This window comes from Festucalex cinctus, chromosome 10, assembly GCF_051991245.1.
Source record: "Festucalex cinctus isolate MCC-2025b chromosome 10, RoL_Fcin_1.0, whole genome shotgun sequence".
In the NCBI taxonomy this organism is placed as follows: Eukaryota; Metazoa; Chordata; class Actinopteri; order Syngnathiformes; family Syngnathidae; genus Festucalex; species Festucalex cinctus.
In genome coordinates, this window is record NC_135420.1 from 22,022,966 (window position 1) to 22,050,883 (window position 27,918).

The 27,918-nt window shown below is 39.8% G+C and overlaps 4 protein-coding genes, 2 long non-coding RNA genes and 1 other non-coding gene across 8 annotated transcripts; 5 read left to right on the forward strand and 2 right to left on the reverse strand.

Moving 5' to 3' along the window:
• Positions 1–485: 485 nt before the first annotated feature.
• On the forward strand, positions 486–5,599 carry fam20b (FAM20B glycosaminoglycan xylosylkinase). 2 transcript variants are annotated; one of them, XM_077534158.1, is made up of 8 exons: positions 486–713; positions 1,697–1,987; positions 2,057–2,304; positions 2,990–3,076; positions 3,156–3,437; positions 4,612–4,803; positions 4,877–4,936; positions 5,029–5,599. In XM_077534158.1, the coding sequence occupies exons 2-8, from the start codon at positions 1,859–1,861 to the stop codon at positions 5,258–5,260; spliced, it is 1,230 nt and encodes a 409-aa protein (XP_077390284.1). In that variant the 5' UTR covers positions 486–713; positions 1,697–1,858; the 3' UTR covers positions 5,261–5,599. The 2 variants fall into 2 exon arrangements, with proteins under 2 accessions (XP_077390284.1, XP_077390283.1); XM_077534157.1 differs by having other exon boundaries at positions 487–713; positions 1,788–1,987.
• LOC144026968 (uncharacterized) lies at positions 4,373–22,382 on the reverse strand. Its single transcript, XR_013285335.1, has 5 exons — positions 22,239–22,382; positions 21,160–21,270; positions 21,030–21,065; positions 4,854–5,365; positions 4,373–4,783 (listed from the first exon to the last, which is right to left on the reverse strand). It is a non-coding gene; the product is annotated as an uncharacterized LOC144026968 (long non-coding RNA).
• Positions 7,117–10,931, forward strand: LOC144026966 (uncharacterized). The gene is made up of 3 exons (XM_077534161.1): positions 7,117–7,358; positions 9,283–9,328; positions 10,353–10,931. The coding sequence occupies exons 1-3, from the start codon at positions 7,215–7,217 to the stop codon at positions 10,721–10,723; spliced, it is 561 nt and encodes a 186-aa protein (XP_077390287.1). The 5' UTR covers positions 7,117–7,214; the 3' UTR covers positions 10,724–10,931.
• LOC144026967 (uncharacterized) lies at positions 11,917–21,740 on the forward strand. The gene is made up of 4 exons (XM_077534162.1): positions 11,917–12,070; positions 19,449–19,750; positions 20,844–20,898; positions 20,974–21,740. Exons 2-4 carry the CDS (start codon positions 19,550–19,552, stop codon positions 21,258–21,260), a joined length of 543 nt encoding a protein of 180 aa, XP_077390288.1. The 5' UTR covers positions 11,917–12,070; positions 19,449–19,549; the 3' UTR covers positions 21,261–21,740.
• On the forward strand, positions 22,003–25,070 carry LOC144026969 (uncharacterized). Its single transcript, XR_013285336.1, has 3 exons — positions 22,003–22,066; positions 23,265–23,336; positions 24,855–25,070. It is a non-coding gene; the product is annotated as an uncharacterized LOC144026969 (long non-coding RNA).
• On the forward strand, positions 22,681–22,752 carry trnae-uuc (transfer RNA glutamic acid (anticodon UUC)). The gene has a single exon. It is a non-coding gene; the product is annotated as a tRNA-Glu (tRNA).
• faslg (Fas ligand (TNF superfamily, member 6)) lies at positions 24,134–27,463 on the reverse strand. The gene is made up of 4 exons (XM_077534160.1): positions 27,122–27,463; positions 25,740–25,794; positions 25,592–25,663; positions 24,134–25,207 (listed from the first exon to the last, which is right to left on the reverse strand). Exons 1-4 carry the CDS (start codon positions 27,359–27,361, stop codon positions 24,780–24,782), a joined length of 795 nt encoding a protein of 264 aa, XP_077390286.1. The 5' UTR covers positions 27,362–27,463; the 3' UTR covers positions 24,134–24,779.
• Positions 27,464–27,918: the final 455 nt, after the last annotated feature.

The window sequence follows — 27,918 nt, forward strand, 5'->3', positions numbered from 1 at the left end:
AATTTTATATATATATATATATATATATATATATATATTTTTTTATCTTAGATTGGAGGATCAGTATGATTCAGTGCACCACTGCAAACAAACAAAAATGATTCGATTTACTCCTTACAATATATATTTTTAGAACACTTAAACATTTTTAATCCTGTATCACAAAGAACTAAATTATAATGCATTGTCGATTTGACACGACTGCAAGATACAAGCATGATAATATATTGCCTTTAAAAGTTTTCGAGTATTTTTTATTTTTCTGAAAATGTTTTCTGAAATCAAATAGTATGATGCAGTGCAACATTACATAAATGCAAACAACAATAATTTGCATTGAAGAACACTTTTACATGTTTTTTTTATGTTTACAAAATACTCAGTATGATGCGGTGCAGTCTCGGCCTGGCTTTTCGTAGCACTCGACTGCTGAGTCTGTAAAATCCGACACTTTGCAAACGCACCGTCTGGAATTCTCGATACTCTTGGTCCTACAGCTCCCCCTGGAGGCAGTAAGGTGAGCATCAGCAGCAGCAAATGTTTCACAAGTGGACGGCACCGAGCGTCGCCCGACCGACTAGAGCTGGAGAAGCAAACCCGAGCCACCAAAAAGGGCTACAGCGAGGGATTGACTGACCGATACATCATCTCCAGGGGGGAAAATAGCTCAATTCGCTCCCTTAAAAAAAAGGTGGACCGCGTATGGCCGCGAGGTGAGAACACGAACGATGACGTTAGCTCGCTAACTAGCTTAGCTTTAGCGTCCACAGCCAGGTGCATCCGTACATAATAACAACACAGGTTGGTTTAAACGACATAATTAGCTATGAACGTGACAGCTGCTAAACATACGGTCAACTATTTAGCACTTCGATTTGAAAAGTATGAGGTCATTCGCATGCATAGAAGCAGCTTTGACGTAATAAAAGAACGATTGTGCGTCTGTGAGCTTTTGCCTGCGTGGCTTCATCATTCACTCAGCTTGAAACGTTCAAATGTATGGAAAGCCGTCTGAGCGTTCATTAATAGACGCTACTAGTATCCTCTTTTGTCCGCACTAGTGGAATGGCAGTGTCTCACAAGTAATGTTTTTCACGACTGTATGAAATTTATGAACACTAGTCGGACAACTTTGGCATATTAGTGAAACACATGGTAGGCTTGAAGTGAGGCAAAACTGTTAACTAGAAGTCATTCTACTAGTGAGTGCAAACAGTGTACTAGTACAAGGATAATTTTGAATAATCAAACTGCTTTAGTAGAACGACTGCCGTGCTTGTAGCAACATTTTATTTCCTACTAATATATGACAATTAGGCATTATTATAGAATTAGACTAGTAGGACAGCATGTTCAGTAGTTGATGTGTGCTACTAGTACTACTAGGGAATCACCAGATGTTAAATAGTACTATTTCATAGTGCCGCTAGTTAAAGCCATTTGAGAATGTATTTGATATCTTTTATATCCAGATTGAGGTCCATGTGCTAGTGAAGTTTGCCCTCACTAGTAAAAAAAAAAATTCAGTGTATTAGGAGAACGATTGAATTTATCATATTTTATTTATTTTTTTGATAATCGCCCAGACCTTACGCTCATTAAAACTATTTTCATACCCATCATTCTTTCCTTGATCAGTATTTGAAACAGTACAGCTGACGTGCTCAGCTGTCAGTGGTCTGCTTGATTGAATTAGGCCATGGCGGCTGTTTCGAGCGGATCTCCCGGGGCGCCGAAGAAAATCGATGGCGAGCCTGTCCTGGATTTTCCCCCTTCTGTCCCCGTAGGCGGCCGCCATTTTGCCGGCGGCGGGGGGGCGGCGCGGCAGCAGGGGTGAGGCTGTGAACGAGGCGAGGAGATGAAGTTGAAGCAGCGCGTGGTTGTGCTGTGCGCCGTGCTCCTCCTGCTGGGCCTGGCCAAGATCTTCCTGCTGGACGGCGGCGAGGGCTCGGCGGCCAGCAGGCGGGACCTCAGGGCCTTCCGAAAGGTCGGTCGGTCGCTCGGTCACTTGCTCGAGCCGTCATCCCGTTTACGATGTGGCGTTTGTGTCTATTAGATGGAGGCCGGCCTGTCGTTGGCGCGGGGCGCCCGCCTGGCCCACACCCTGCAGTCCCCGTGGGAGATCGCCAGCCAGTGGGTGGGCCCCCGAGAGGTGTACCCCGAGGAGGCGCCCGAACTGGCCGCCGTGCTCGGCGCGCTCAGCCAAGGCCGCATCGAGCGCGCCGACGTGGGCTACAAGGGCACCCAGCTTAAGGCCCTCCTGGTGCTGGACGGAGGACAGAAGGTGGTCTTCAAACCCAAGAGGTCAGCGCCAACATCCGGGCAGTTTGTTTTGTTTTGTTTTTTTTCTTGTAGTTCAGGTGCACCTAAGGTAGTGCCTAATGTGTGTACCAGTTATTTTAGTTAACTAAAACTACTGAAAAAACAAAAACTAAAATTCCAAAAATAATTTCGTTAACAAACAAAAATTTAAAACAACTAACTGAAACTACATTTTATGTTTACAAAACTAAAACTAACTATAATTATAGGAAAAATGTCCTTCGTTTTAGTCTTTGGTAATTAATTTAATGCATGAGCCTTTGAGGATGATTTTAAATGCAATTTTAAGGAGATTTAGTTTGATATTAACTAGGAAAAAGGATGTTTGAAAGTGTGTCACACTGTAGTGATGTCATCTAGGAGCAGCCAATAGTAAAGCACCTTCAGATTAGGGGTGGGAACCTCACGATACGATATGCGTAGACTAAAACCTTGACAGTTTTTGTTGACTAAAACTAGACAAAATTGTTTTCTTGGACTAAAATGCTCGATTTTTGTTGATGAAAAATTGCCTAAAAATGAGATGAGTTTGACTAACTATGATTAAAGCTAACAAGCAGGATTGAAACTGGACTAAAACTGAAACTGTATTTAAAAATGGCGGATAAATTAAACACTAGAGTACGCTAATTGCTCACACAGCTGTTGTGTTGTTGCCGTGCGGCAGGTACAGTCGCGACTACGTGGTCGAAGGGGAGCCGTACGCCGGCTACGACCGACACAACGCCGAGGTGGCCGCTTTTCACCTGGACAGGTGCGTCACTCCCACTCACCGTCACGCCAAACCAGCGCGGTCACGTCACGTCACGTCACGTGACGTCGTTCCACTGCAGGATCCTGGGCTTTCGGAGAGCGCCCCTGGTGGTGGGCAGGCACGTGAACCTGCGCACGGAGATCAAGCCGGTGGCCAGCGAGCAGCTGCTCGGCACCTTCCTGACGCAGGGCAACAACACGTGCTTCTACGGCAAGTGCTACTACTGCCGGGAGAGCGAGCCGGCGTGCGGCCAGGGCGACGTCATGGAGGGATCGTTGACGCTGTGGCTGCCCGACGTGTGGCCGCTGCAGAAGCACCGGCACCCCTGGGGACGCACGTACCGCGAGGGCAAGCTCGCCAGGTGTGGCTTTAGCGCGACGCAGAACAAAATCTCACAAAAAGGACGACAATTTGTTAATTCGGCCAATCCGGGAAGAAAAACACAGTTGGCATTAAATAAAATAAATTGATATGTGACCCGCTCTGGCAAAAGGGGTTCGCATGTCGGCAGGCTCAATCTAGAGATATGGCCGATATTAGACAGTTTTTTTGTCCATTTTGAAATTTCTCCAACCAATAGCTTCCTTGAGGTCTCTAGTTTCATTTCCAAGCCGCACAAAAGTCCAAATTGTAATAGGTGTATGAAAATAAGCAATTATTAGACAGTATGTCTCGTAACTCGGGGCCGTGATTTTAGCCGAGCTGCTAGCTAGCACTGCGTCTTGCGCAGCTTTTTAAAAACAATCCGACTTTCCTAGCCTCAGACGTAATTCACTAAGTAAGTCACATTGAAGAAAGAAATTATACCTTGTAATAGTAAATAAAAATCAATATCAATATTAAATAAATATATATACCGGTATAAATATATTAAAAACTACCCCAGAAAAAATTAAGATGTCATTAAATTATAAATTTAAAACCAGCTGTTAATATTATAATTCCTAATTTAAAATATATATATATATATAAATGTTTTAACATGTGAAGAAAAAGTGCATCAATAGTTAAGAAAACCAAACTTTTATAATATTAAAATTGGTTATTTAATGATTATAATAAATGCAAATAAATAAATAAGCTGTCTTCTGAGATTTAAAAAATACATGCACAATATACTTCTAACATTGAAATAGAAATGTTGATTTCATTTATTATATATAAAAAAAACGGAACTGTAAGGACATAGCTGTACTTAAAAAAAACAGTTATTAAATTAAATTGATTTTTTTTTTTAATTAAAACTCATATATCGAAATAAAATTCCTGATATATTTTTTTAAATCAATCACAGTTTAATATGAATTTCGAAACAAATTACAATTAAAAGAAATCATTTAATGCTAATATCAAAGAATAAAATACAAATATAAAAACTGTATATATACATTTTGCAAGAAAAATACAACAACAAAACTGCCGAAGTATTTTCACATTATGGAATATTTATAACCTAAAAAGGGACAATTCAATATGTTCTTGAACACTGAATTAACGTTCCATTGTCCTAATAATGTGTTTGTCGTTGGTCAAAGATGGGAGTACGACGAGAGCTACTGCTCGGCGGTGAAGAAGATGGCGCCGTACGACGCGGGGCCCCGCCTCCTTGACGTCATCGACACGGCCGTCTTCGATTACCTGATCGGGAACGCCGACCGCCATCACTACGAGAGTTTCCAGGACGATGGCGGCGCCAGCATGCTCATACTGCTGGACAACGCCAAGAGGTTTGCATTCGCTCTCGGGTTCGAATTTGATACGAAGTGAAGTCATGTACCTTCCTCAAACGGATGTTTTCAGCTTTGGGAACGCCGCCCTGGACGAGCGCAGCATCCTGGCGCCGCTCTACCAGTGCTGCATGTGAGTTGCGCATCTTTCACCTTCAACTCTTCGTATCTGTCTATCAAAAAAACAAAAAAAATAATCGACCTCCACGTTCTTCTTTTGTTCAGGATTCGCGTGTCCACCTGGAACCGGCTCAACCTTCTTCGGGGCGGTGCCCTGAGCGCGGCCATGCGGCAGGCGCTGGCGTTCGACCCCATCCGGCCCGTCCTGGCCGAGCCGCACCTGGCCGCCCTGGACCGACGCCTGGTCGGCGTGACGGCCACCGTCAAGCAGTGCATCGAGGCCCACGGCCCCGACAACACCCTGGTGGAGGACCGCATGAACCTGCCGCACCCGTGATTTAAAAAAAGAAGTTTTTTTCCCCCTCCTCATGGACATAATGAACTTCTTAAGCAGAAGGTTCGAGGAAGGAGGAAGCGTGCCGACCAGCCGCCGTCTTGATTGCTGTCAGAGAGGTAACAAAAAAAGCCAAATGTACATACTGTATTTAAATTAAGTACCACAGACACTCTTTATGTGTTAATTATAATAATATTGCATAATTGTGTGTGTGAATGCGTTTTGTGCGAGTGAAAGGAAAGTCGCCATACTGTGCCATTAAGCTACTGACATCGCAGACTTGAACAGGGGGGGAGGGGAGGAGCTTCATCTTCAATATTAAACAAAACCATAATTTCACTTGTCTTGTGTTTATTCATTTTTTACTTATTTGGTGAAAATTTTTTACTGGGCTCTAGATCCTGTGATTTCATCACACCAAAGAACACTTTCCACACTCGCAATTAGGAGACTTCATTTTAGATTTTTGGAGTTTTTTTTTAAATTTATTTATTTATTTATTTATTTATTTATTTTTAAATGTTTATTATTTTAAGTCTTTTATTTTTAAGGATATGTTTTAATTTTTTAAAGTGTTAATTTTTTTTGTTGTGTTTTTTTTAACGTTTTATTTATTTATTTTTAAGTCTTATTTTTAAAGATATGATAGGTTCATTTTAAGTGTTGTTTATGCAGGTTTTTTTTGTTTTTTGTTTTTTTGTTTTATTTAAGTTTTGGAAGTTAGTTTTAGACCAATAGATCTCGTCTGAAAGATCGAAGTACTGTGAATGTATCCCGAATGCACTTGACACTGTATCATTAGAAACACTTATTTGTTTCTAGAAATGACACATTGTGTGTTCCCTGTTGACATTTATGCAGTGAAAGCTGCTATTGGGGTTGCTGGTTTTTAAAAAAAAACAGCGACAGGTCCTTTCCCACATTCAGCTGTTCATATAGAACACCTGTTTCGTTTGTACTCAGCAGGTGTTTTACTCAAACAGCACGCGCTTTCTCTCATCCTCAGCGCAACCGCAACCCTGGTGTCATGCCTCTGCATGTCTAGAGTCAGACACAATACGAAACAAGACCCGCACATGGCAGCAGCATCCACGTTCTCAGTAGTGTTCACCAACGCAGTACAGCGAAAGCCTGTTAATTGGGATACGTTCCAGACCCACAAATGAAAATCCATTTTCATACACTGCACTACAAGTATATACAGTTACAGTGTATGTGTGTGTTTTGTTATCATGGTTTTCGGTACACATTGATTCGCGGGAAAATCAATTATGGCTTGCATAGTGAGGTGAAAAGTTAAAGAATGCGCGGTGTGAGAAAGAAAACAAATGTGTATATTTATATTTGTGGAGAAGTGGGGTCAAGTTGTATTATACAAAAAATAAATAAATAAAAAATAAAAATATGCACTGAGCTTTCACCAATATCTTACAAATGCAATTATGCCATCTAGTGGCAGAAAAATGACCTCAATACAAATCAATATCACACTCGGTTTTTACAGTACAGTACGGCTTTTTAATTTTAACTCAGTTTCATTAATTATTAGGAAATTACCATATCAGTGACTAAAAGATGAAGCCATATTTCCATGAAAGATTTTTCCACTTTTATGTTAACAAGATTACTTGGAAAAAACTTACAGAACAGTTCTGCGATTATCATGAGTTAACTATTGAAGTCATGCAATTAATTAGGATCTTTTTTTTTTATCATATATATATATTTATATATATGTATAATTTAAAAAAAAAATTATTTTTATTTTATTTGATACATTATGTAAGGGTCTATACGTCCAATCTCCTCTCTGTTGTCGTGTGGAGGAGGGATTTACTTGACATGACAACACACGCGTGCGCCCATATTTCCTGTCATCCCCTACCTGTGGCCATAAAAGCCACCTCAGCTCATTTGTAAGCTCGGATGCTGACGAGGGAGGAAGTGGAGAAGGATGTGCGCTGAACAAGGGGCTCTGGACAAGCAGGCGGGGACACGCAGCAAGCTGCTGACGAAGGTGCTGTTAGCGGCGCAAAGCCTTCTGGTGGCCGCCTGCCTGTCACTCACACTCTACGCTTACTGGGACCTGCGGCAACTGGTGAGTCACACAAACCATCACTTCAGAAACGTATACTATAGTATTAGTTTATTTAAGTGCAAATGTTAGCAGAAGTGAGTGTCAACGAAAACAAAATGTGGATTTTATTGTAACTAAAAGTTAGCAAGTGTAGACTGGGAGACTTTCACTGTAATGGGCAGCCATCAGCAGTACAGTAGAAGTCAGAATTCACAGCTGACCTGGATGACTCAAAATGTGTGGGTGTGTCCCGCTATCTCTTTGGTTTTGAATCAGCGCACTAGGACCCTCGGACACTTTTTGTTTTGGTGGTGGGGTGACCTTTCAAATTAACAACACATGCATAAACACATGTACCGAAGAAAAAAAAAAGAGAAAAAAAAAAGCCCAAGATGTTTCCACGAAAGCGGTACGAATCTGCGCTTCTTCCATTGAACATGTAGGTGGGACGGTGATAGCTACAAGTGGAATGGAACATACATGTCATGTTCATATAAATTTGATTAACAGTAAAGACACTTGCCATAAAAATATATATATATATATATATATTTCTGAGTTTGTTTGTTTTTTTTTAAGATAAATGTTGCCTTGGTTTTACATTGGTAACTATCTCCCATTCTCAGACAAAATTACAACTTTTTTTTTTTTTTTTTCAAACTGACTAACGAGCAAATTGTGACGGACCACTGAAATATACTTACTTTTTCTTTTTCTTGTTGAGAGTTCAGTATTATTCATTCGGCAGCCTGGCCAAATTAACACGTCATCATAATCACTTTTTTTTTTTTTTTTTTTTTTTTTTTTTTTGGCGTGTGTGAGTTTGTGCTCATTAATTCACCCGAGACCTGTTAAAAATACCAAACCTTTCACATTAACCATTAACCAGCTACTCCAAAGTCCCGCCAGAGTCGTGAAGTTGTCAGGAGACCAGAGGAATGATCAAAGAAAAGAAAGATGAAACAAAGTGAAATCCAGCACCAACCAGACACAACCTGCTTTCCACAGTTACAAAACCAGAATCTTTCACCAACCCTGAAACATCTAAATACTAACAAATTAGGGAGACCTCAAGAGACCAGAGGAAAGACTAAAGAAAGCAAGTATAGATGAAGTAGAGTGAGACCCACAAACATCAACCTCCACTGATTCAGCAACCAGTGGGAGAACCAAATTCTGTTTGAATTTTAGTAGATCAGGGTTCACCAATTCTGGTCCTCAAGGTCCAGAGTCCTGCAGGTTTTAGATGTTTCCGCCCACCAACACACCTGATACTAAAGATCAGTTGGGTATGTCTTTATTTGACTGTTATTTGACCAAGTTCTATGAAAATGACCTGTATAATGTAAACTGAAGAATGCAACATTCCAAATCAAAATCAGGGTGCCAAAAAGGATCATATTTAGTACCTTGTGTTGTGAATCGAGTGTGGATCCCAGAAAACGCAGACAACAGAGCAGTGTACAAAATTATAATGAATACTAAAGACACACACAAAATCCAAACGCAGTGCACGCACCAACACGGAAATAACTAACAAAAAGTGCTTGCACCAAAAACGGCAAGGAGACGAACTGAACAAAAAGCAGCACGAGGCCAAAACATCAAAAATCACGAGGGAATAAAGTTACAAGGGCGACGCAAGAATCGAGGACCATCAGGCTTGGGCATTGGTGGCTGGCAAGCGAATAATCTAACAACTGCTACCTGTTAGACTGCCTCTTAAATAAGCTGACTGATTGTATGAATGAAAACAACTGCTTGGGTCGCGTTGGCGCCCCTAGTGGTCAATTGGCTGTAAGACAACAACAAACAAACCAACAGCGCAGCCTGGCAGCTCAGAACATGATACCTTGTAGAACTTTTGACAGAACTGAACCCGACCGTGCTCTACTATGTTATATGCTACATTACGAAATAAAACTTCTGCCTTTTTTCTCCGCAGGCCAACTCACGAGACGACGTGCACATCCAGTTTGACGTGATCTCAGGTGAGTCAGCAGATGCTGTTTTTATCATAAGTTTGTCACTATGTTGGGCGGCATGGTGGCTGACGGGTTAGCACGTTGTTAGGATTGCTAAAAATTCTCTGTCAGGCGGTCAGTCAAACGCTGTCAAAACTGTAGCGCTATACTGGGCTATAATATACAGTTTGCTATTATTTGTCACCTATTGGAAGTAATTTAAATAGATGGTATAATTTTACCATTTTTAATAGATTATCGTTAGTGCCTGTTCTCATAAAAGTGACTCACTGATTTCAAGTGACTCAACTTCTGGTGGTCTCTTCTGCTTTTGTCTTCTCAAGTTCCGTTACGATAAGCCAAAAAATAAAAAATAAACGCCTACGTATAAAAACTGACCTCTTGTGAAATGCACTGACACTAACTGCCAACACCCCATACTTCACGATAACCTGGAATTGTACCACACACACCTTACTATTTTTTTTATGTTGTCCCCAAAATGTCACTTCTAATTAGGGATGACACGAAAAGGGCAATATCGTAATATCGTGATATTAAAACTGCCACAATATCGTCGTCGTCATGTTCACAATATTTCAAAGGAACACATCTGTTAAAAAAAAGTCAGGTTGATTTCCATTTGTGCAGTTCTAGCACCCTCTCGTGGCTTGTTTATTAGTGCAATTTAATTTTCATTAGGGATGTTTTGGCCTTCTATGTAAATCTATGCTAATTGTCAGATGAAGGGGAACCTAATTTGCTTGTGAAGCGATCAATGTGTGCTTGCATTACCAAGTAAGTGCCTCAATATTGTTGTTAGAGATTGTAGGTGGTTTATATGCATTGTTGTTATGTGCAAAAGCACAATATTGTGTGTGTGTGTTTTTTTTTTTAGTATGAGCTCTCTTTTTTTACATTATTGTGATCTTATTTTTAAATATCGCCAACACCCCCACAATATCGTGATAATATCGTATCGTGATGCTTTGATATCGTTACATCCCTACTTCTAATTATTAATTAGTTGAAGCTCTCACTGTGGTTTCAGACATTTCAGGCAACGCCACGCTACGCTTCGACCACATCCGCAGCAGCCACCTGATGCACCTGGCGGACGAACGGCACAGCAAAATCGCGGTGCGCTGCACTGGGCCCTACGTGCTCTACGCCGACGTGTGCTACCTAAGCCTGGAGAAGAACGCCGGCGGCACGCTGAGGTTACATGCGGCGGGCAGGGCAACCCCACTGTGGGCCTTCTGCCTGGCGGGCCGGCGCGAGGCCTGCGAAGCACTCCACGCCGTCGCCTACCTGCGGAGCGGCGAGAAGGCTGAGCTGGATCTTCGCGCCACGGGACGTTTCAAGATCAAGAATGTGACGGTGGGCCTCAGCTACCTGCTGGGGGGACGTTGCGAGTTCTGAAGACCATGGACAAGCCATTAGAGACTTTTGTTCCAACCTATTTCCTCAAATGTGGCTGTGTCATCCACTAAAAATACGCCTCCCTCTCATAAACGAGCACAGCGGAACCCTGTTGTTAACCAAAACAGCAGTGAATCTTGAAATGTAATGGAGTACAAAATACTTTACATTACTTAACTCATTCAAACCCAAAAACTTAGAAATACATTTTTTAATACTTTGTCCGTGACTAAAAAAAAAAACGTATTTATACTTTTTTTTTTTTTTTTTTTTATGTATTTGTATGCTAGAGCATATAGAAGGCTTTGATGCAGCTTCTGACCTGAAGAGGTCGCTTAAAGCAATGGTAGTTATTACAAAAAACCACCAGCAGGTGGCATCAGAGTATAAGAGATCAGCCAGGGCCATGTTGCAGCAAGCTCTTTTTGCCAGTGTTTTCAACAGGTTTGTGAATAATGATGAACCTTAGCTATATTCTAATGCTAATTGCTGCAGATAGAAATATACTTTTTTTTCTGATGAAAGAAGAGACTAATCTTTCTTTTGGTAGGTTCCATGTTTTTATAACAATAGAACAGAATATTCTGTGGACCTTGCAAAACAAGTCAAAATCCAGTCAAACAGCTTGGAGCAAAGGGGGTTGCGTCATTAAAAATGGCTGCGAGTGAATGACTTAAGTAGAATTTTCGCATACTTTGAGTCGTTATTTATTTCTGGCAACTTTCACTTTTACATTTCCAAAATAAAATCTACAGTGTAGAAAGTGTCTACACACCCATGTTCAACTGCCAGGATTTTGTGATATTAATAAAAAAAAAAAACAATTTAAGAACATAAATGTAAGGTTTTTTTTTGTGTTTTTTTTTTACTTTTACTCAATATTCTACAAAGTGACTAACTAGGCAAGTTGAGGACAGTTTTTCTAAGACTAAGCATAATCCAGTATGTTGTGCAAAATACATATCTACCATGAACAATCTCTGCAGCTTTATCTCAAACATCAAGTCAATGTTTAAGAGTGCAATGGAAACATGGAAATCCCACCACAAAAACAACACCCAATAGAATCCAGAGTTTTTTTTAAACATACAAACTTGCACAAGCGAGCTGTGGAAATTTACCAAACAAAAACACATTTGAAACTAACAAGGAACTTGCCTCAAACATGACCAGGCAGGTAAAAGCAAGCCAGGAAGACCAACAAACACTTGGAGGACGTCAGTCAAGGCAAAGCTCGAAGAAGCAGGAACATCTGTGTTAGCTAATCAGTTAGCATATCAATCTTTTCTTGTATGCTCATCTATCCATCTCATCTCTCCGCCATTGTTGCTCATCAATCATTCTATGGTATGGATAACTTTCATCTACCTGTGTTAGCCATATAGCAAGTATGCATACTACTATATGTGCTTATTTATCTCTATTTATTAGCTTGTTAGCATAACACGCCAAACAAAGCAAGCTAATTAGCGTTTCTATCTTCGTCTCGTGACGTAACACGTATTTGTGTGAAACTAATTGTCTCACTTCCGAGACTCTGGTTTTATCTTCTGCTCATGCTTGCGACATCCACAGTTCCGTCACGCTCGCTTGCACCTGACACAATTATGATCCTGTCGATCTGCGGATGTGAACAGGTTTGCACAAAACTGTTTAAGCTTGCCAAGCGCTGACCTGCACTGCAACGGCCTTTTCCTTGGCCCATTGCCGATCTCTCCAGGAAGTCCTATGAGAATAAAATGCTTTAGCCTATCTGCTAACTAGATGATGACATTCATGCTAATTATTATGTCTGTGTCTTAACAGGTTTGGATGGAAATGGAAAATACTTTAGCTGCCCAAGCGCAGAACTGCACTAACATGTAGCGTATTTTTCCGATACTCGAACCTATGGACAAAGTCTTGTGAAAATGAAATTTTAGCTGTTGAGCTAGCTTATAACATGACCGTATTATATAAGATGCTTGGCTTGTATGTTTCTAAACAGGTTTGGACCACAAAGCATATTTTAGTTGGCCTGCACTACAATCAGTTTTACTTGTTGGTCCATGCCAAACATCTCCACGATTAAGCCTTTGCTTTGCGCTACTTTATATCATAACAATGTAAAATTATTAGTTGGCCCTAATAACGTTTTCCTTGGCTCACTTCCAATCTTAATAGTAAGTCTTGTGAATATCTAATGTTTTAGCCTTTGTGCTAACTTGTAACATGATCACAGTATTAATATCGCTGTTACTTTGTCTCTTGCTAAACGAGTTCTCTCCACCCGGTCTTGTGAAGATGAAACATTTTAATCTTTGCGCTAACTTGTATCAATTGTTGAATGCATTAATATAAAATTATTGTCTTGTATATCTCTAAACGGGTTTGGATGAAAAATACTTTTGAGTGCAGCCTGCACTGTAATGTCGTTTCCCTTGGCCCATATCGATTCCTGTCTCTCAATGATTTAGCGTTTGTGCTACCTAAGAACATGATTACAATGATTACAACAATTATTAACTTGTATGTTTGCAGCCAGGTTTGAAAAAAAAAAAGTTGTTAGCTTGGAGAGCACAGCCCTGCACTGAAAAGGAATTCTCCTTGGCCGGTGCCAAACCTCTGTGATTTAGCCTTTGAGCTAACCGATAACACAAAGTTGTTTCTGGGAAGGTTTGATGTAAACTGCTTTATCTGACCAAGCAAATTCCTGCTCTATGATAGCTTATCCCATGACCCATTTTTGACCTCTGCACAAATATACATATACTGTATACACTATACATACCTGGTAATTCGAAATAAACAAACTGTAGAGATGATTTTCTGTAAATGATCCCGTTCTGGCCTTAGCGGGGATGTTATTACCCGTTTGTCACTGTTACCAATCATTTTGGGCACCAGGCCAACAATAGCACGCGGCCTGCTTTCCGATGGGAATCTGTGTCGTGCCGCAACCTAAACACATTAGCTACAAAAATTCCACTGCAACTCCTCCAGCCCAAGTATTGGTAAACAGGAAATCCTTTTTGAAATGCAGGTCGAAACGATTGGATGAACCGCACCACACACCGAAGGGAAAGAAAAGTTTCAATTGCAATGATACTGCAACTTTTAAGGACAACAAAGAGAGGACTTGCTTATGAGTAAACAAGATAAGCAGGTTCTTCAGAAAACATATCAAAAGAACTTCTCTAGTGTTAGTTTGCACTACAATGATGTGAGAACATTAAGGAGATAGACAGACAGATAGCTAGATGATAGTAATTAGATAGATGATTAGATAAATGGCAATTTGATTTATAAATAAACAAAAAAATCTATTCAAAGCTACATGACTGTGTAGAAAAAGTACTTGCCCTCCTTGTTAAATCATGAATTTACTGGGGCTTATCACATTTTCAACTGCCCACACCAGAGCTTGGCCAAGTCACGTCTCAAGTCTTTGACCCACAAGTCCAAGTCAAATCCAAGTCTTGAGGTTCCAAGACCAAGTCAAGTCCAAGTCCCTGAGAATTAGTCCAACTCGCTGGTTAAAGTTTTTAAAAGCAAAAGCTGTATAACAAACGGCATCTATTTGTCTACATTAACATTGGACGTGTCATGTCCTGAAGGTTGGATCCCAAAGCGCAGACACAAATAAGGTTTTTAACTATTTATTCACATCGAGAGGCGTACAACAGACTTGACTAGACGAGAAACAGAGAGTTGCACAGAGGGACAGAAAGCAATAATCCGGCAAACACAACCACTTCTCAGTAGTGATGTGCTTCTCGGGTCGAATCCCTGAAGCGTGTGCCGAGTAATGCAGATGAGTGGTTCATGAACGGCGTGTCAATGCGTGTGTTGATGACGTACGTGGTGACGTTTGAAGCCCCACGAAGCAAGGGTACCACGTGACTGATTCAGGAAATGATTCGCTACGTTTGAGTGTAGTTCGAAATAAAAGCGACAAAGAAACGCTATGGATTCCCCTTCACTTTTTGTGTTTTCGGTTCCCTTATTGCGCTACTTTTTTTGCTTTTGGCATTCGATTTGACGAGCTTCTTTTTGCGATGGAACCAGCAAGAAAGAGATTTGCCCTTGTTTAGGAGCACTTTGAGCAGATCTCACCTCAGAAGGTACTATTTTAACAGATTCCAATAATAAAATAAAATAAAATGTGACAACACATAAAATTCACATTTTTCTGTTCACAGTTGAAAGTCCCCTTCAGTACTGGGAATCACAGAAATATACGCGTCCAATTCTATACAAACTTGCTATCTCATATCGATGCACCCCTGCTTCATCAGTACCATGTGAAAGAGTTTTTTTCCAAAGCAGGTGGAATTCTCTGCAAAAAAAAGAAACCGCCTGAGTCCAAAAACTTCGGAAAAAATAGTTTTTAAATAAAAATGAATAAGCACTTTATTTTACCTCCTTATTTCACATTTTCACTTGTTGCATAAGCACAAACATAGACAAAGTAACACAGAACAATTCATGTTAAAACACTCTTCAAATATATATTCTTTTGTATTTAGAGCATGATTTACACCCCACCATTTTATTGCATGCACCAAGCATGTTATACATTTTTCTGTCCACATGATGGCGTAGTCGAGGAAATGAATCATCTTGAAGCCCCTACGTGTGTGTGAAGCATTTCACTGCAGGGCTTCACTGCTTTACGGGGCTTCATTTTGCCATCACTACTTCTCAGAACGCTACTACAGACACTGAATCGATCTGATTGGTTGTCACGAATTAAAGGATTAAAGATTGACATCACATAGGTCCAGATATCACCTAAAGGAGTAAAGATTGAGATCACACAGGTCCTAACATCACATAACATCACATAGCGTTTTTCCAGTTGAAACCAGATGATGGTTACATCAGTTCAAAACACACACTTGCTACATCAGTACAAAACAGACACTTGACCTCACGGTCATGAACCCAAACTTAACAGGTCATGAACTCAAAAACAAAAGAGTCTGAGCCGAGTCTCGAGTTTCTCCACCTCCAGCCTTGTTAAATGAGGAAATCACCTTGTAGAACCTTTCTGACAAAAAGAAGTCAGCCAAAAGATATAAAAATAACTGCAAGAAAATGTCACGGATAAAAGAAATTAAAGAACAGTAGATGAGAAATAAAGTCATCATTTCATTATGTTTGGCCATCAATTTTACATCACAAGCAACAGCAATCAAAAACACATCAGCAAGTCATCTTCTGAATAGCTTAAGAAAAAGAAAATCATTGTTTTGGAGTGGTCAAATACAAAGTCCAGACTTGAATCTGAATCTTAAGATTGCTAGAAACTATAACTAGCCTGTGTAAACAAGGCTAAAATAGCTAACTAGTGAATCTAGCAGACAGAGAAATCAATAGATAGACAGTCTGATGAATAAGACAGAAAAGATAGATAGAAGCTAGGTAGCTGGCCTGGCTAAATTTTAAGAGCTACAAGTGTGGACAGATGCACAGACAGACAGATAAACAGACGGATAGATAGACACATCCAATCAGTATCTGCTACCTCGTCATCCGTTCTCCAGTTGGTTCTGCAGATCTGTTTATCCTTGAAAGAACTATGACAGAGTTGATGTCTTCAATGATTACAGTGTACGAAATACACTTCCGTCATAAAACGATTAAGTGCCTACAAGGTCAGCTCAAAGGTTGCCACGTCTAGCATGCTAAGTGTTTTCGAAACAAGCCAAGTTTTCGTAGATAAGTGTGGGTCAATCAAACTAAAAGTACTTTACATACAATAACATACAACTAAAAGCACTTTACGTTGTTAAAATCCCTCTCCTCCTCCAGCCAGACACACACACAAAGTGTACTTTGTCATTTACACAATCAACTGAATAATTGTTTGGGGCGCCCATGCAAAGAACAAAATGGCACGTTCACCATCAATGGCCTCATTCTAGTCAGAGTGCATGCTGCAGTTTGCAAAACAAAAAAAAAATCACTCCAACGTGACTTTTTCTCTACACTGTTTAACCTTGCAGAAGAGCTTCCAAGTTGACAGACAGTAACGAGATGAATTCTTGTTATCAACCCAGATTGAAGCTGATAGCGCAATGCACAATTGCAAAAAGTGATGAAATCTAGGACGCGTCATCACGGCGAAGTCTTGAAAGGAAGCTTAACAGCTGTGGGCGGTGATGCAATGTCTGAACTAGGTGTGTGTGGGCGGGACAATAAGAGTCATAAAAAAAAGGGAAATGAAAGTTTGAGCCAGGAAGAAGTTTCTCCCGAGAACGTGCAGCGATATCGTCTTCAGTAAACACGTTACACTGAAACGCAGAGCTGAGAGTGAGAGTTTCCCGAGGATGCGATGCGCGCTTGTTTTTGTTTCAGTCAGGCTGCGCTTGAGTGATACTGCAGGAATGTCTTCTGGTGCTTTTGTGGCCCATGAAAGGGTGTTAGCTACTTTATTATATTGTTACACGTGTTGTACTCAACGTCATTTCGTACTAATCCGTAGTATGTATGGATTGCAGCAAGAAAACTCAACTTCCTAATCATAAATATGATGGCGTAATTTTGACCCGTAGATGAACGCCTCTCACAGCATGTAATGACTAGCTTGGGAGCTTTTATTTATTGATTTATTTATTTTTGAAAGATATGATCTAGATCGATGGTGTGAAACTCATATTAGCTCAAAGGCCACTTGGAGGAAAATATGTTACCAAGAGGGCCGAATCGATAAAATCATGGCATACTATAACTTAAAAACAATTGGCATCAATTATAATGTAGATTTTCACTATTTGTGGGCCAGCCCTACATTATGGGGCTCAAATGTAATTGTATTGTTCCAAAAAAAAATAACACAAATACAAATGGAACGCAGAAACACTTTGCCTGTATGAGTTCCGGACATGTTGCAGCTTCTTGTTTTGCATTTTTATTGTTCCCAGAATGCATTGCGCGGCGCGGTGCGGTTAATGAAGTAAATAGTACATTAATCTTTGCCATATGTGTTTGTTACCAGTAATCGAATTTTTGTGGTATTTAACATGTTTATGTCGGTCTATGATTTTATTTTATTTTTTAAACAAACCATAACTTTAGGTGATGCGTAAAATATTCATATCTAGGGCAATTCCATGTACAAGTTGCATTGCTCATTTGAGGATTGCTTGTGAAATTACAAATAATTTATATGTTTTGATTGGGGCCAGGTGATTAATTGGTCCGACTACTATTTTTTTTTTTATTATTACTTTTAGAAAATCATCTTGCGGGCCGGATTAAACACCTTTGTGGGCCTGATCCGGCCCGCGGGCCGTATGTTTGACAATTGACACTCGTGATCTAGGCCGAAAAAGATGGTGAGCGTCATCACAGCAGCATCCAAATACATCTAAGCGTTGTGGCACAGTTGAGGAAAATGAAGAACGGTGTGCCACAGGGCTCAGTACTCAGCACCAGTGATCTACATCTGCCACCTACCAGCTGTAAACCAGTCAAACAGGTATGACGATATCACTATTCAATGAAGTCCATCATCTTGGGAACAAATAGATAACTCACAGAACAAAACTTGGTTAGCGGGAAGACACGACCAGCGTGAGAAATTGATTATCATTTCACCAAAGTGTTGCAATCGTCATTTGAAATGCTTTTTTTTTTAGGCCTTTTATTATGGTTTGTGATTAGTTGGACCCCAAAGCAGCAACGAGACTTCGGAAAACTCAAATAGTCTTTATTGCAAAAAACTAAAAGGGCAAACAAAACTGTAAAGTAAAAATAAAAACTAAACTGTGCTAGCAATTGGGTAGGAGAATAAATTACAAAGTACAAACAAATCATGAATGATGCTTGACAAAACAAACTTACTGCCACAAACAGAAGGTCCGAACTGTAACCCAAAAAGACCAAAAGCCAGAATGCACACGGCAAACAGAGGAATGATCCACCAACCTGCTGGTCTGCTGGGGGAGCCTTAAAACAAGGAACTAATTACCAATTGCCCACCATTGTGCACCTCCCTGCTCAGATGCCCCACCTATGGGCTACTAACAGATCATATGGAAAGCTTGCAGGAAAAAACAACAACATGCATAACTAAGACAGAACATAACACCTTTACTACAGCCTCTTTCATTTCTTGTTTGTTTCTGGGGGTTTCTCCATTCAGTCTCCTCTTCAGGAGGTAAAATTGCATGCTCTGTTGGGTTAAGGTCTGGTGATTGACTTGGCCAGTCTGACCTTCCACTTTTTTTGTGTTGACAGTGTGTTTTCACTTTATTCAACTAATAATGTCTGTTCTAATACTTTTGCTCACATGAAAAGTGTGTGGCTTCAAATAAAAGGTGCTAAAAGGTGCTCTATCCTGAGTTGTTTTACTACATCAAGATGTAAAAACGAAGAAATAACTGGAATTATGAACTTTTGTCTCATATTCATCTGTCAATCTGAAACCCAAATGTCTTCAGTATACAACAAAAACAAAGGAATTGGACTTGCTGTTCCAATTACCGGGACACTGTGTGCACCCTAGTTATGTAAAAAGCAATTGTCACTGACAGGCAAATTAGAATTCGTATGCAGGTAATTTGTCAGGCACATTGTGTAAGAAGGATAAATGAAAGTTCTACAAACCAGTTTGAAAGAAGATTTGCGTCATCTAAACGCAGCTCCAAGACAACGTGCTGGTGGTGCAAGTGTATTTTTATGAAGCATATTTGCGTGGGCAGACAAGTATTCCCTCTTACTTTCTATTGCCCAACAGCAAGGAGTTACTGGAGCCGGAGCCGCGTGGGGTGTTTTTACCTTGGCTGTCACACCCTTTATAAACGCGTGCGACTTGCATGAGTGTCAACACAAGTGCAAATGGAGAGGCAACAGATAGGAGAACAGCTTCCCCTGAATCAAGTCAGCCAGCTGGGCGAGGCAGCAGACATCAAGCCGAGCGCAATCAAGCTGCGGGCGCATGTCAGACGCGCGGCCGTCCTGATTGGAGCGCTGCTGCTTGGGGCTGTAGTAACGGCCGCCGTGCTCCTGCTATTTTTCTACATGCAGGTACACCACCAGGTGAGTGCACTGATGCACATTTGTTTCTTACCAAGTCATTGTGTATAACGTTGTGACCATTTACTGGATGGATGGATGGATGGATGGATAAATGTATTTTTTTGGATGACATCACCATGCATTAAAACTAGTGTTGTTCCGATACCGTTGTTTGGCCCCTGATACCGATTCCGATACCCAGCTTTGCAGTATCGGCCGATGCCGATACCATACCGATACCTAAGGTGTTTTTTTTCTCAACATGAAAAAACTGTCCTGCTATTGGTTCAGAGCATTCAAGGGCCAATAGGATATCTTTAGATCGGCATTCAGTCACATATCAGTGAATGTCGTGCACGAGCAAGACACAAGATGCTGCATCCAAAATCCTATATTAGCGTTGGAATTAATGGTATCGGCATGTTACTTAGTACTGACCGATACCGATACCACTGTTTTAATGCAGTATCGGGGCCTCTGTCAATACCAGTATTGGTATCGGGACAGCACTAATTAAAACAATGTGGACGCCCATGTCTCATGAACTTGGCAAATGTTTGGAAATTTGATCGTTACAAGCTGCTTACTGTAGTACTTAAGAACTTAATTGGACACACACCCGCACATGCACGCACACACACGCAAAATATTACTACAGTCCTACTCTGCTGCTGCTAAACAGTGTGCAAACAGTGTAACGTTTGTAAAATTGCTATACTTCTTATTTGTTCATTCATCTTTACCATCAAAAGCACATTTTCATTGGTTGGTATTTTAAAGAAGAAAAGGACTATTCCAAAGTTAATTGTGTCACTAAAGCAAAAATTACTAGCATAAAAGTCAGTGTTGGGCATATTTTATTTTATTTTCCACAAAAATCTCATTTTCTGTGTTTTTGGGCGATTTTGTTGTCAAAAGAATTAAGATATGCCAGCATTTCACATACTCATACTGCCATTGTGCTGTGTCACATGTCAATCATTATACCAGCCCGACCATCCTACTTCCTCATTACTGAGAAAGTTCATGAGGGAGCTATTATGACTACCGGTATTATAATCTAGTTAATAGGAGAAACATTAAATAGTAATATCTTGCCAATGTCTGTCTGCAGAATGCCGCAGCTGAAATCAGCAGAGGCAAAGTGAACGTGACATGTTCGATTCAAAGTAAGCCTTCCGTTTCCATTTTGAGCATTCAGCAAAGTGGCGAGAGCTGACACCCCTTTTTTTTTTCCACCACAGAGAGTGTTGGACAAGAAGGGCATCATATATATACCGTGGACAGAGCGGCCACTTACTTGATATACGGCTGGCTGGCGTTCTCACCAGACGGGCTGCACGCGAAGGAGAAGGTGGCCCTCATTCAGACATTAAACGGGAAGGATATCGACATTCAAAGCAAGCACAGAGAGCCTGAAGATGTCTTACTCTTTTTCTTCGAGAAGGTGAAGATGGTGGACCACAGCATAGTCAGCGTCCACTTCAGCAGCCAGCACATTGACAGCTCCTTCCACATCTATGAACTTTGACACACACCGCCTGTGAATTAAAATGGATCAGTCCCTTTTTTTTTTTAAACACTAACAACTTTCATACGTGGTTTAACTTTCATTTCTCACTTTGTTGCAACTTTGCACATGTTGGCAGCAACTCATTTCCTCTTAAGTCTGATCGTACTGCTCGTCAATGTTCAACAAAAAGCTTTTTTAATCTATTTTTAGTCCAAACAATATATGGCTGTTTTCTTAGTTAAAAACAGTAACCCTATACCTACACCCTAACTTCCTATCCCAAGACCAGAGCTGAACCACCTAACTCAAAACCTAACAATTAACGGGCTTGGGCTGTTGTGTTCATTTGTCTTATAATGTACATTAAAAGGCAATGTGTAGACACTTCCCATAAAAACCATGGAATCATCATTGTGATTTACAGTATTAGTACAGCCTATAATTAATGTTTTCCATAAGATTCAAACTATAAATGTAATGTAAATTTAATTGTGTTGAAAAAATAAAATATGGCACTTTTTTAAAAAGTGATGACGGGTGGCTACTCTGTTAATTTGTTCCCACTCTGTACTTATTGGTAAAAGTACAACTCCCAGCGTAATATTTATTGTGTATATTGTGTGTCCAATAACGTAAAATGTTAATTAACAATTAACTCACCGCTTGTTGACTGGCAAACGAAGCATAACCTGGCAGCTAACAAGCTAACAACATGGCAAACGTAGTAGTTTGGATTAGAAAATGGCCGCCATTTTAACATGTGAAGTCCAGTTTTCAACTCTCCTGTTTTCTTATCGTCATGTGGGCTGGTAAAAAATATCAATGTATGTTCATATAACAATAATAATAATAAATTTGGTGTAGAGTGCATGGTAGTGAATTCAAAATCAGGACATTAGTATTGACAGAATGATTGCAAATACAAACAGTGGCGGGTGCCAACTCTGGCCAGTCGCCAACCTGTAAAATGCCTATTGTATGTTTTTATGTACTTACAAGTCGATCTTAACAACGTGGTTTTTCAGCGGAGGGCCGGCGGCCTACTGACAAACTGTACTATTTCGCTATCTTGTGACTTCTACATGAGAAAAAGCTTCAAGTCTCCCTCTGTCTCTTGCACTTCCTGATTATTTTTTTTAAAACTGATTTTGTTAAAAAAAAAAAAAAAAAATGGAGGCCGTCTACTTTCAGTGAAGCAAGTGGGATTTCGTTTGAATAACTTTTTGTCATGAGAGCGTAATAATAGCTAACAACACAAATAATTTTTCTTTCTATTGGCACGGTGATTAAAAAGCAGACCATTATGGATAGGCATTCAAAACAATATTTAGGAGGGCTTGGCGCCCTCTATTGGACAAACAGGTTTTTGTAACGTACCTAAAACGCTATTGATAAATGATATCTTTGGTAAATGTTGAGTATGCTGAGGAACTTTCAGTCCCATATGGTCCAGCGGTTAGGATTCCTGGTTTTCACCCAGGCGACCCGGGTTCAACTCCCGGTATGGGAAGACGTTTTTGTGTTACTATAAAATAGAAAAGTGTATTAATCTGCCGGCGACAATCTGTCTTCTCAGCAATGTAATCAATTCAAATGTGTGAAGCACACAAGATATTTTAATGGTGAAGGAAGAAATTCAGATAAAACTCCCATCTACTGGCGTTGTCATTGTTTTTCCATTCATCCATTTTCCGAACTGCGCATCCTCAGTTGAAAAAAAAAAACAACGTTGAAAAAAAAGAATGAATGAAAGAAAAAATACATTAAAATGTAATTTTAAAAAATAAACAAGAAATTGAATCAAAATTGTATTTTCTTTTACAAAATTACAAAAAAAAAAAAAAAAAAAAAAAAGTGTTACCAAAACGCAATTTACAAGATCGTGTGTGTGGGGTGGGGTGCAAATGCTATTTGTTTGCAAACTGCTAAAAATTAAAAATTAAAGTCCAATTTAAAAAAAAAAAAAAAAAAAAAAAAAAAGTGAAAATGGATGGACATTAAAAATGTGAAATTTTTTTGCAGTTCCACAAAAACGCCACGGGATGGCGGTATTGCTCTGAAAACGCCTTCCTGGATGTCACCGCCATTCAAAATGTGAGTAGAAGTTTCACTTTTATTATTGCAGTGCTTCATTTACTTTCGCGTTTGTGTGACAGTTGGGTATTTTAAAATGTTACAAAACAACTGTCTGTCCACAGAAATGTCCCGCTGTTAACAAAACAAGTACAAAATGGCAAAATACAGGCTAGGGGGTGGAGGATTAGGAAAAAAATCACCACCACACATTAACAGAAACTGAAGTGTAGAATGAGAAGGAGTTCATGGGTATACATCCTGTATTTATATGGTGCATTTTCCTGAGTAAAAAACGTAAGACCCCGCCTTTAAGATTGTGCACGTACTCGCACGCACACAATGAATGAGCCTAACACAGATGCTGGGGGGGAAAAAAATGTAATCTGAAAAATTACTTACATGCAAAAAGAAAAAAGTACATTATTTTTGATAGTCCAAAGTGTTACTAAAAAGTTGCCTTTACGGTTTTATATTGGTTAAAATCTTACACAAAGTAATAATTTTTCCCTCTAAATGTGAAACTATTTTACATCATGTGAAACCATTTTTTAAAATGGTTGTAAATTAAATGGTTTAAATTAAAACATGTGAAAAAGCATTTTTGATAATAAAAGTTTTCCAGTGGCAACAGAAGGAATTGCTTGACTGATTCTGGTCTTAAAAGGGACTGCAGAGTTTTGCGTGCAGAGTGCAAAGAAAGCTGCTGCTGTTGCTTCAACCGCACGCTCAAGACCCTCATGATGATATTAGCACAGGAAGGAAGTGCAGGCCAGACCTGCTACAGCTCCTTTCGTTCTTCGCCTCACTTGGGCCCACAATGCAATCAATGAAATGCACATCTAATGCACAAATAAATAAACAATAAAAATTGATTAATAAACATTTGTCATCATTTAAAAAAAATAACTTTTTGTGGGGGTTTTCATTGGAGTTATTGCAATGATGCCAAAAGGAAAATTGTGATGATAACCATAGAATAGGAAATATTCTACAGAATAGTGATTATCTTTTTCTGGGTTGCAGGACTTGCTGACTAGATAAACGGGGTTAAACTTCTGATTATTTTTTATATATATAGTCGACTCAAATTAAAAACAATGTTGAACATTTTCTAAAAAGTGGGGGGAAAAAATGTGAAAACTTGTGTTTCAAAAAGTGAAATTACTTTATTTTATGGTGGCATGCTGTGACATCTCAGTTAAATATTTTAACAATAAGTTATGTAAAAACTGGAATAAAGCTTGGGAGGAAAAATGCCCCCCCCCCCACTTTAAGACATGGAAATTACACAGCCTTGAAATATGTTATGTTCAAGGGCTAAACGTGTTTAATAAATATAATGCTAGACAGATCATATTAGTGTTGATGGTCTCTTTGGCATCAATGGGGGGGGGGGCTCTTTCTCCACTGTGACACATGACATCACTCATATTGTGTCCCTGAGCACTTGCAGCGTCCCAATCAGATTTTGTAGAGACCGAAGAAGTTGCCGTGATTGGAGTGACTGAGATATTCGGGGTGCGACACATTCACCAGGACGCTGTCATTCCGACGGAGCCTCAGTGCCGACGCCAGGTAACTATCGGCGGTCCAGGCGTGACGCTCCTTCAGCTCGCTCCGCCGAGAGCAGAACCCGGCCCGGTGGGCCTCCATCAGGGGCGTGTCCTGGGCCGACGGCGACCTCACGAACACCGTGTGGATGAAGGAGGATGTGGGCGAGCATTGCTTGAAGATGAGCTCCACCCGCGAGTAGATGTGGTACAGTCCGCTCTGGTTGACGCGCAAGGCGCCGTCCTCCACCTGGTAGGCCACGCCGCCGTCAGTGAACGCCGCACCGACGCGTGGCTCCCAGCGTAGAGTTTTGTGGACGATGTGCTTTTCAATTCGTCCTGTGACAAAAAGAGCCTGATGTGAGTGTCATGTTTGATACACAGATCTTTCTATCTATCTATCTGTCTCCATCCATCAATCCATCCATCCATCCAATAATATAATTATATAAATGTCATTTTCATAAATGGAAAAAACATTTGCACCACAATTTTTTTTTATTTTTATTTTTTTACAAAATGTGAAAGAATTGTACAAAAATTTGAATTGTTTAATCTTAAATATTTTTTGTAAAAAATTATTTGTTTAAAAAAAAAATGTGATTAAAAAAAAAAAAAAAAAATTAAACTGTGATCTATTTTTCAAAATGTGTGCTTTAAAAAAAAAAAAAAAAAAAACGGATTCTTCAAATACTGTAATCTGTAATTGGAATAAAGTTTTACCTATGACATGCGCTGCAGTCCTTTCTTCCCTCTCACTTTTGTCCTCTTTTTCCCTTCCACCTTCATCCAAACCTTGAAAGTGCCACATTGCATCATCACTTCACAGATGTGGGAACATTGCGGCGAACGATCTGACATCACTACTTACCAATTTGCTTCTCGATTCTGCTGAACTCCTGCGCTTGCTTGAGCTCACGTGCTATCTGAGCGAAACAAACGTGATGAATACCACAAAGTCACCCTCGCTCATGTTCTTTGAATTAAAGGGACAGAAGATCCTGTCTGACTGTAGAAAATGAAAAAGTCAAATTGGCCATCTTGTTATACATACACATACATATACAGCTCGTAGGCAGTTGGTATAAGGGCGGAGGCGGGGTGGGGGAGTTTGTGCCGGGGTGGTCATTATTTTTTTTTTAACAAGGAAGAAAAAAAAAAAAACGGAACAAAACACCCACCCCTCCTTCGGTCTTATACTAACTGCCTATGAGCTGCACATGTCTAATCTGTACGTATACCATCGTATAATTTATACAGTAGTCTGCTTGCGAGGTGCAAGATGGCCGCCCTGTGACTTCAATGGCTTGCACTGGCGTGGATGGGCTATCGGCTATCAGTGGTCATTTGGAGTTCAGAGGTCCAAAAAAATTTACTCTGGAAAAAAAAAAAAGTTGGTGCTCTGTTTTTTTGGAATAATTTTTTTCCCTGTTTTTCGGAATAATATTTCCCCCCTATTTGGCTGAGTATTCTTTTTCTGTTTTTCTGAATATTTTTTTCCCGTTTTTTTTTTTAATGGGAAAAAAATATTCAGTAAAACAGAAAAAAAATTCAGAAAAACAGAAAAAAAATACTCAAAAAACAAAGCTCCCCAAAAAATTAGTCAGAAAAAGAGAAGTTTTTTTTTTTTCAAGTGAATGCAATACGCTTCCGTACTATGAGTTGTGCTCATAAGTGTACAGTAATAAATTGTCAAAAATGACAAAATTTCAAACTTATTTAGGAAAAAAAAAGTATTTTTTTTTTTTTACAATGCCGAAAATGTAAAAAAAAAAATTTTTTTAAACTGATTGTTTTTTACATTTTGTTACAAATTTGCAAAATATACAAAAAAACAAAATGTGAAAAAATAGAATCACAAAGAATGTCTTATTTTTTTCCCATTTTTTTTTTTTTTTACAATAGATACAATCATGGTCACGGAACGAATTGAACTTGTTTCTCCAGGCAGAGCTGTACTTCCTTGACACCAATTGCTTTCTTTTTATTTGCCAGGGGTTTGGCACTATCTTGTGGCATCTTATGGCATTTCAGAGAGAGCACCTAAACCGTGAGCGGGTTACTTTTTCACCAGATAGTTGAACATAGTTTCCACAGAGAAAAATGTGAAAGTGACCAATGGGGGAAAAAAAAAAAGCCTATTTTTCGTCACATAAAGTTTGATATTGAGAACGAGACCTGTTGTGAATTTTGCAGTTGAGCTCCTTGGTAGAGAACATCAAGTTGTGGAAAAAGTACTCAAACGATCCTTACCTTCCTCACATCTCTCAGCTGCGTCTGCATGTTATACATCAGGTAGCCGCCAAAGCCGAGTGCCGCGAACACCAGCAGGAAGAGCAGCAGGACCACGGTGGCGAGCGTGGGGATGACACCGGTGCAGCCCACCCTTCGACCCCTCTGGGGCCAGTTGGGCTGAAGTCCCGGGTGCTGCTGCTGGTGAACTCCATCCACGAAGAACACTTGTTGGAAGGGATAACTCTGGTCACAGTTCATGGTGCTGCTGCGAATGCAAGACTTATGTATAGTAAAGTATATGTCGTCTTGCAAGTACCACCACCACCCACAAATTCCTCCCCCTTGCACGTATGAGCGGGTCCACATCGCTGCTTTGACACCTTGCGTTTTGAACTTCAGGACATGAGTCACATGTCCTACTTCGAAAGACTTCCTCTTTTTTTTTAATCCAGGCTTGTGGTCAAGAAGCAAGAAAGAAATTACATAAGTTATTACATGTGGGGGTAAGTATTCAAAACATTACAAACAAAAAAGTTCTACAAATGTGACCAAAAGTACAAAATGTGATTTTTTTTTCTAAACAAAATGTCAATAGAATTGTGAAATATGAAACAATTTTGCAAAATAGAATAGAAGCCCGACAGTTTGCCAAACTGGTGCCTGGATTTCTCAGATTAAAAAGGGAAAAACAGAAGGAAGCGGGAGGGGGGAAAAAAACAGCCCCAATGTAAGAATCTGATTTTGTTTTTACAAAATGTCAAATTGTAAAATGTGAAACAATTTTAAAAAAACACACAAAAAACATTGCAATATGA

Excerpts from the sequence above, each read along its gene's own strand:
- fam20b (XM_077534158.1), top strand. The coding sequence starts at position 1,859 with ATGAAGTTGAAGCAGCGCGTGGTTGTGCTGTGCGCCGTGCTCCTCCTG. Across the intron at positions 2,305-2,989 it reads GTGGTCTTCAAACCCAAGAG|GTACAGTCGCGACTACGTGG; the intron begins GTCAGCGCCAAC and ends GCCGTGCGGCAG. Across the intron at positions 3,438-4,611 it reads CGCGAGGGCAAGCTCGCCAG|ATGGGAGTACGACGAGAGCT; the intron begins GTGTGGCTTTAG and ends CGTTGGTCAAAG.
- LOC144026966 (XM_077534161.1), top strand. The coding sequence starts at position 7,215 with ATGTGCGCTGAACAAGGGGCTCTGGACAAGCAGGCGGGGACACGCAGC. Across the intron at positions 7,359-9,282 it reads ACTGGGACCTGCGGCAACTG|GCCAACTCACGAGACGACGT; the intron begins GTGAGTCACACA and ends TTTTCTCCGCAG. Across the intron at positions 9,329-10,352 it reads CCAGTTTGACGTGATCTCAG|ACATTTCAGGCAACGCCACG; the intron begins GTGAGTCAGCAG and ends CTGTGGTTTCAG.
- LOC144026967 (XM_077534162.1), top strand. The coding sequence starts at position 19,550 with ATGGAGAGGCAACAGATAGGAGAACAGCTTCCCCTGAATCAAGTCAGC. Across the intron at positions 19,751-20,843 it reads ACATGCAGGTACACCACCAG|AATGCCGCAGCTGAAATCAG; the intron begins GTGAGTGCACTG and ends GTCTGTCTGCAG. Across the intron at positions 20,899-20,973 it reads CGTGACATGTTCGATTCAAA|AGAGTGTTGGACAAGAAGGG; the intron begins GTAAGCCTTCCG and ends TTTCCACCACAG.
- faslg (XM_077534160.1), bottom strand. The coding sequence starts at position 27,361 with ATGAACTGTGACCAGAGTTATCCCTTCCAACAAGTGTTCTTCGTGGAT. Across the intron at positions 25,795-27,121 it reads AGCTGAGAGATGTGAGGAAG|ATAGCACGTGAGCTCAAGCA; the intron begins GTAAGGATCGTT and ends TGTTTCGCTCAG. Across the intron at positions 25,664-25,739 it reads CAGAATCGAGAAGCAAATTG|GTTTGGATGAAGGTGGAAGG; the intron begins GTAAGTAGTGAT and ends GGCACTTTCAAG.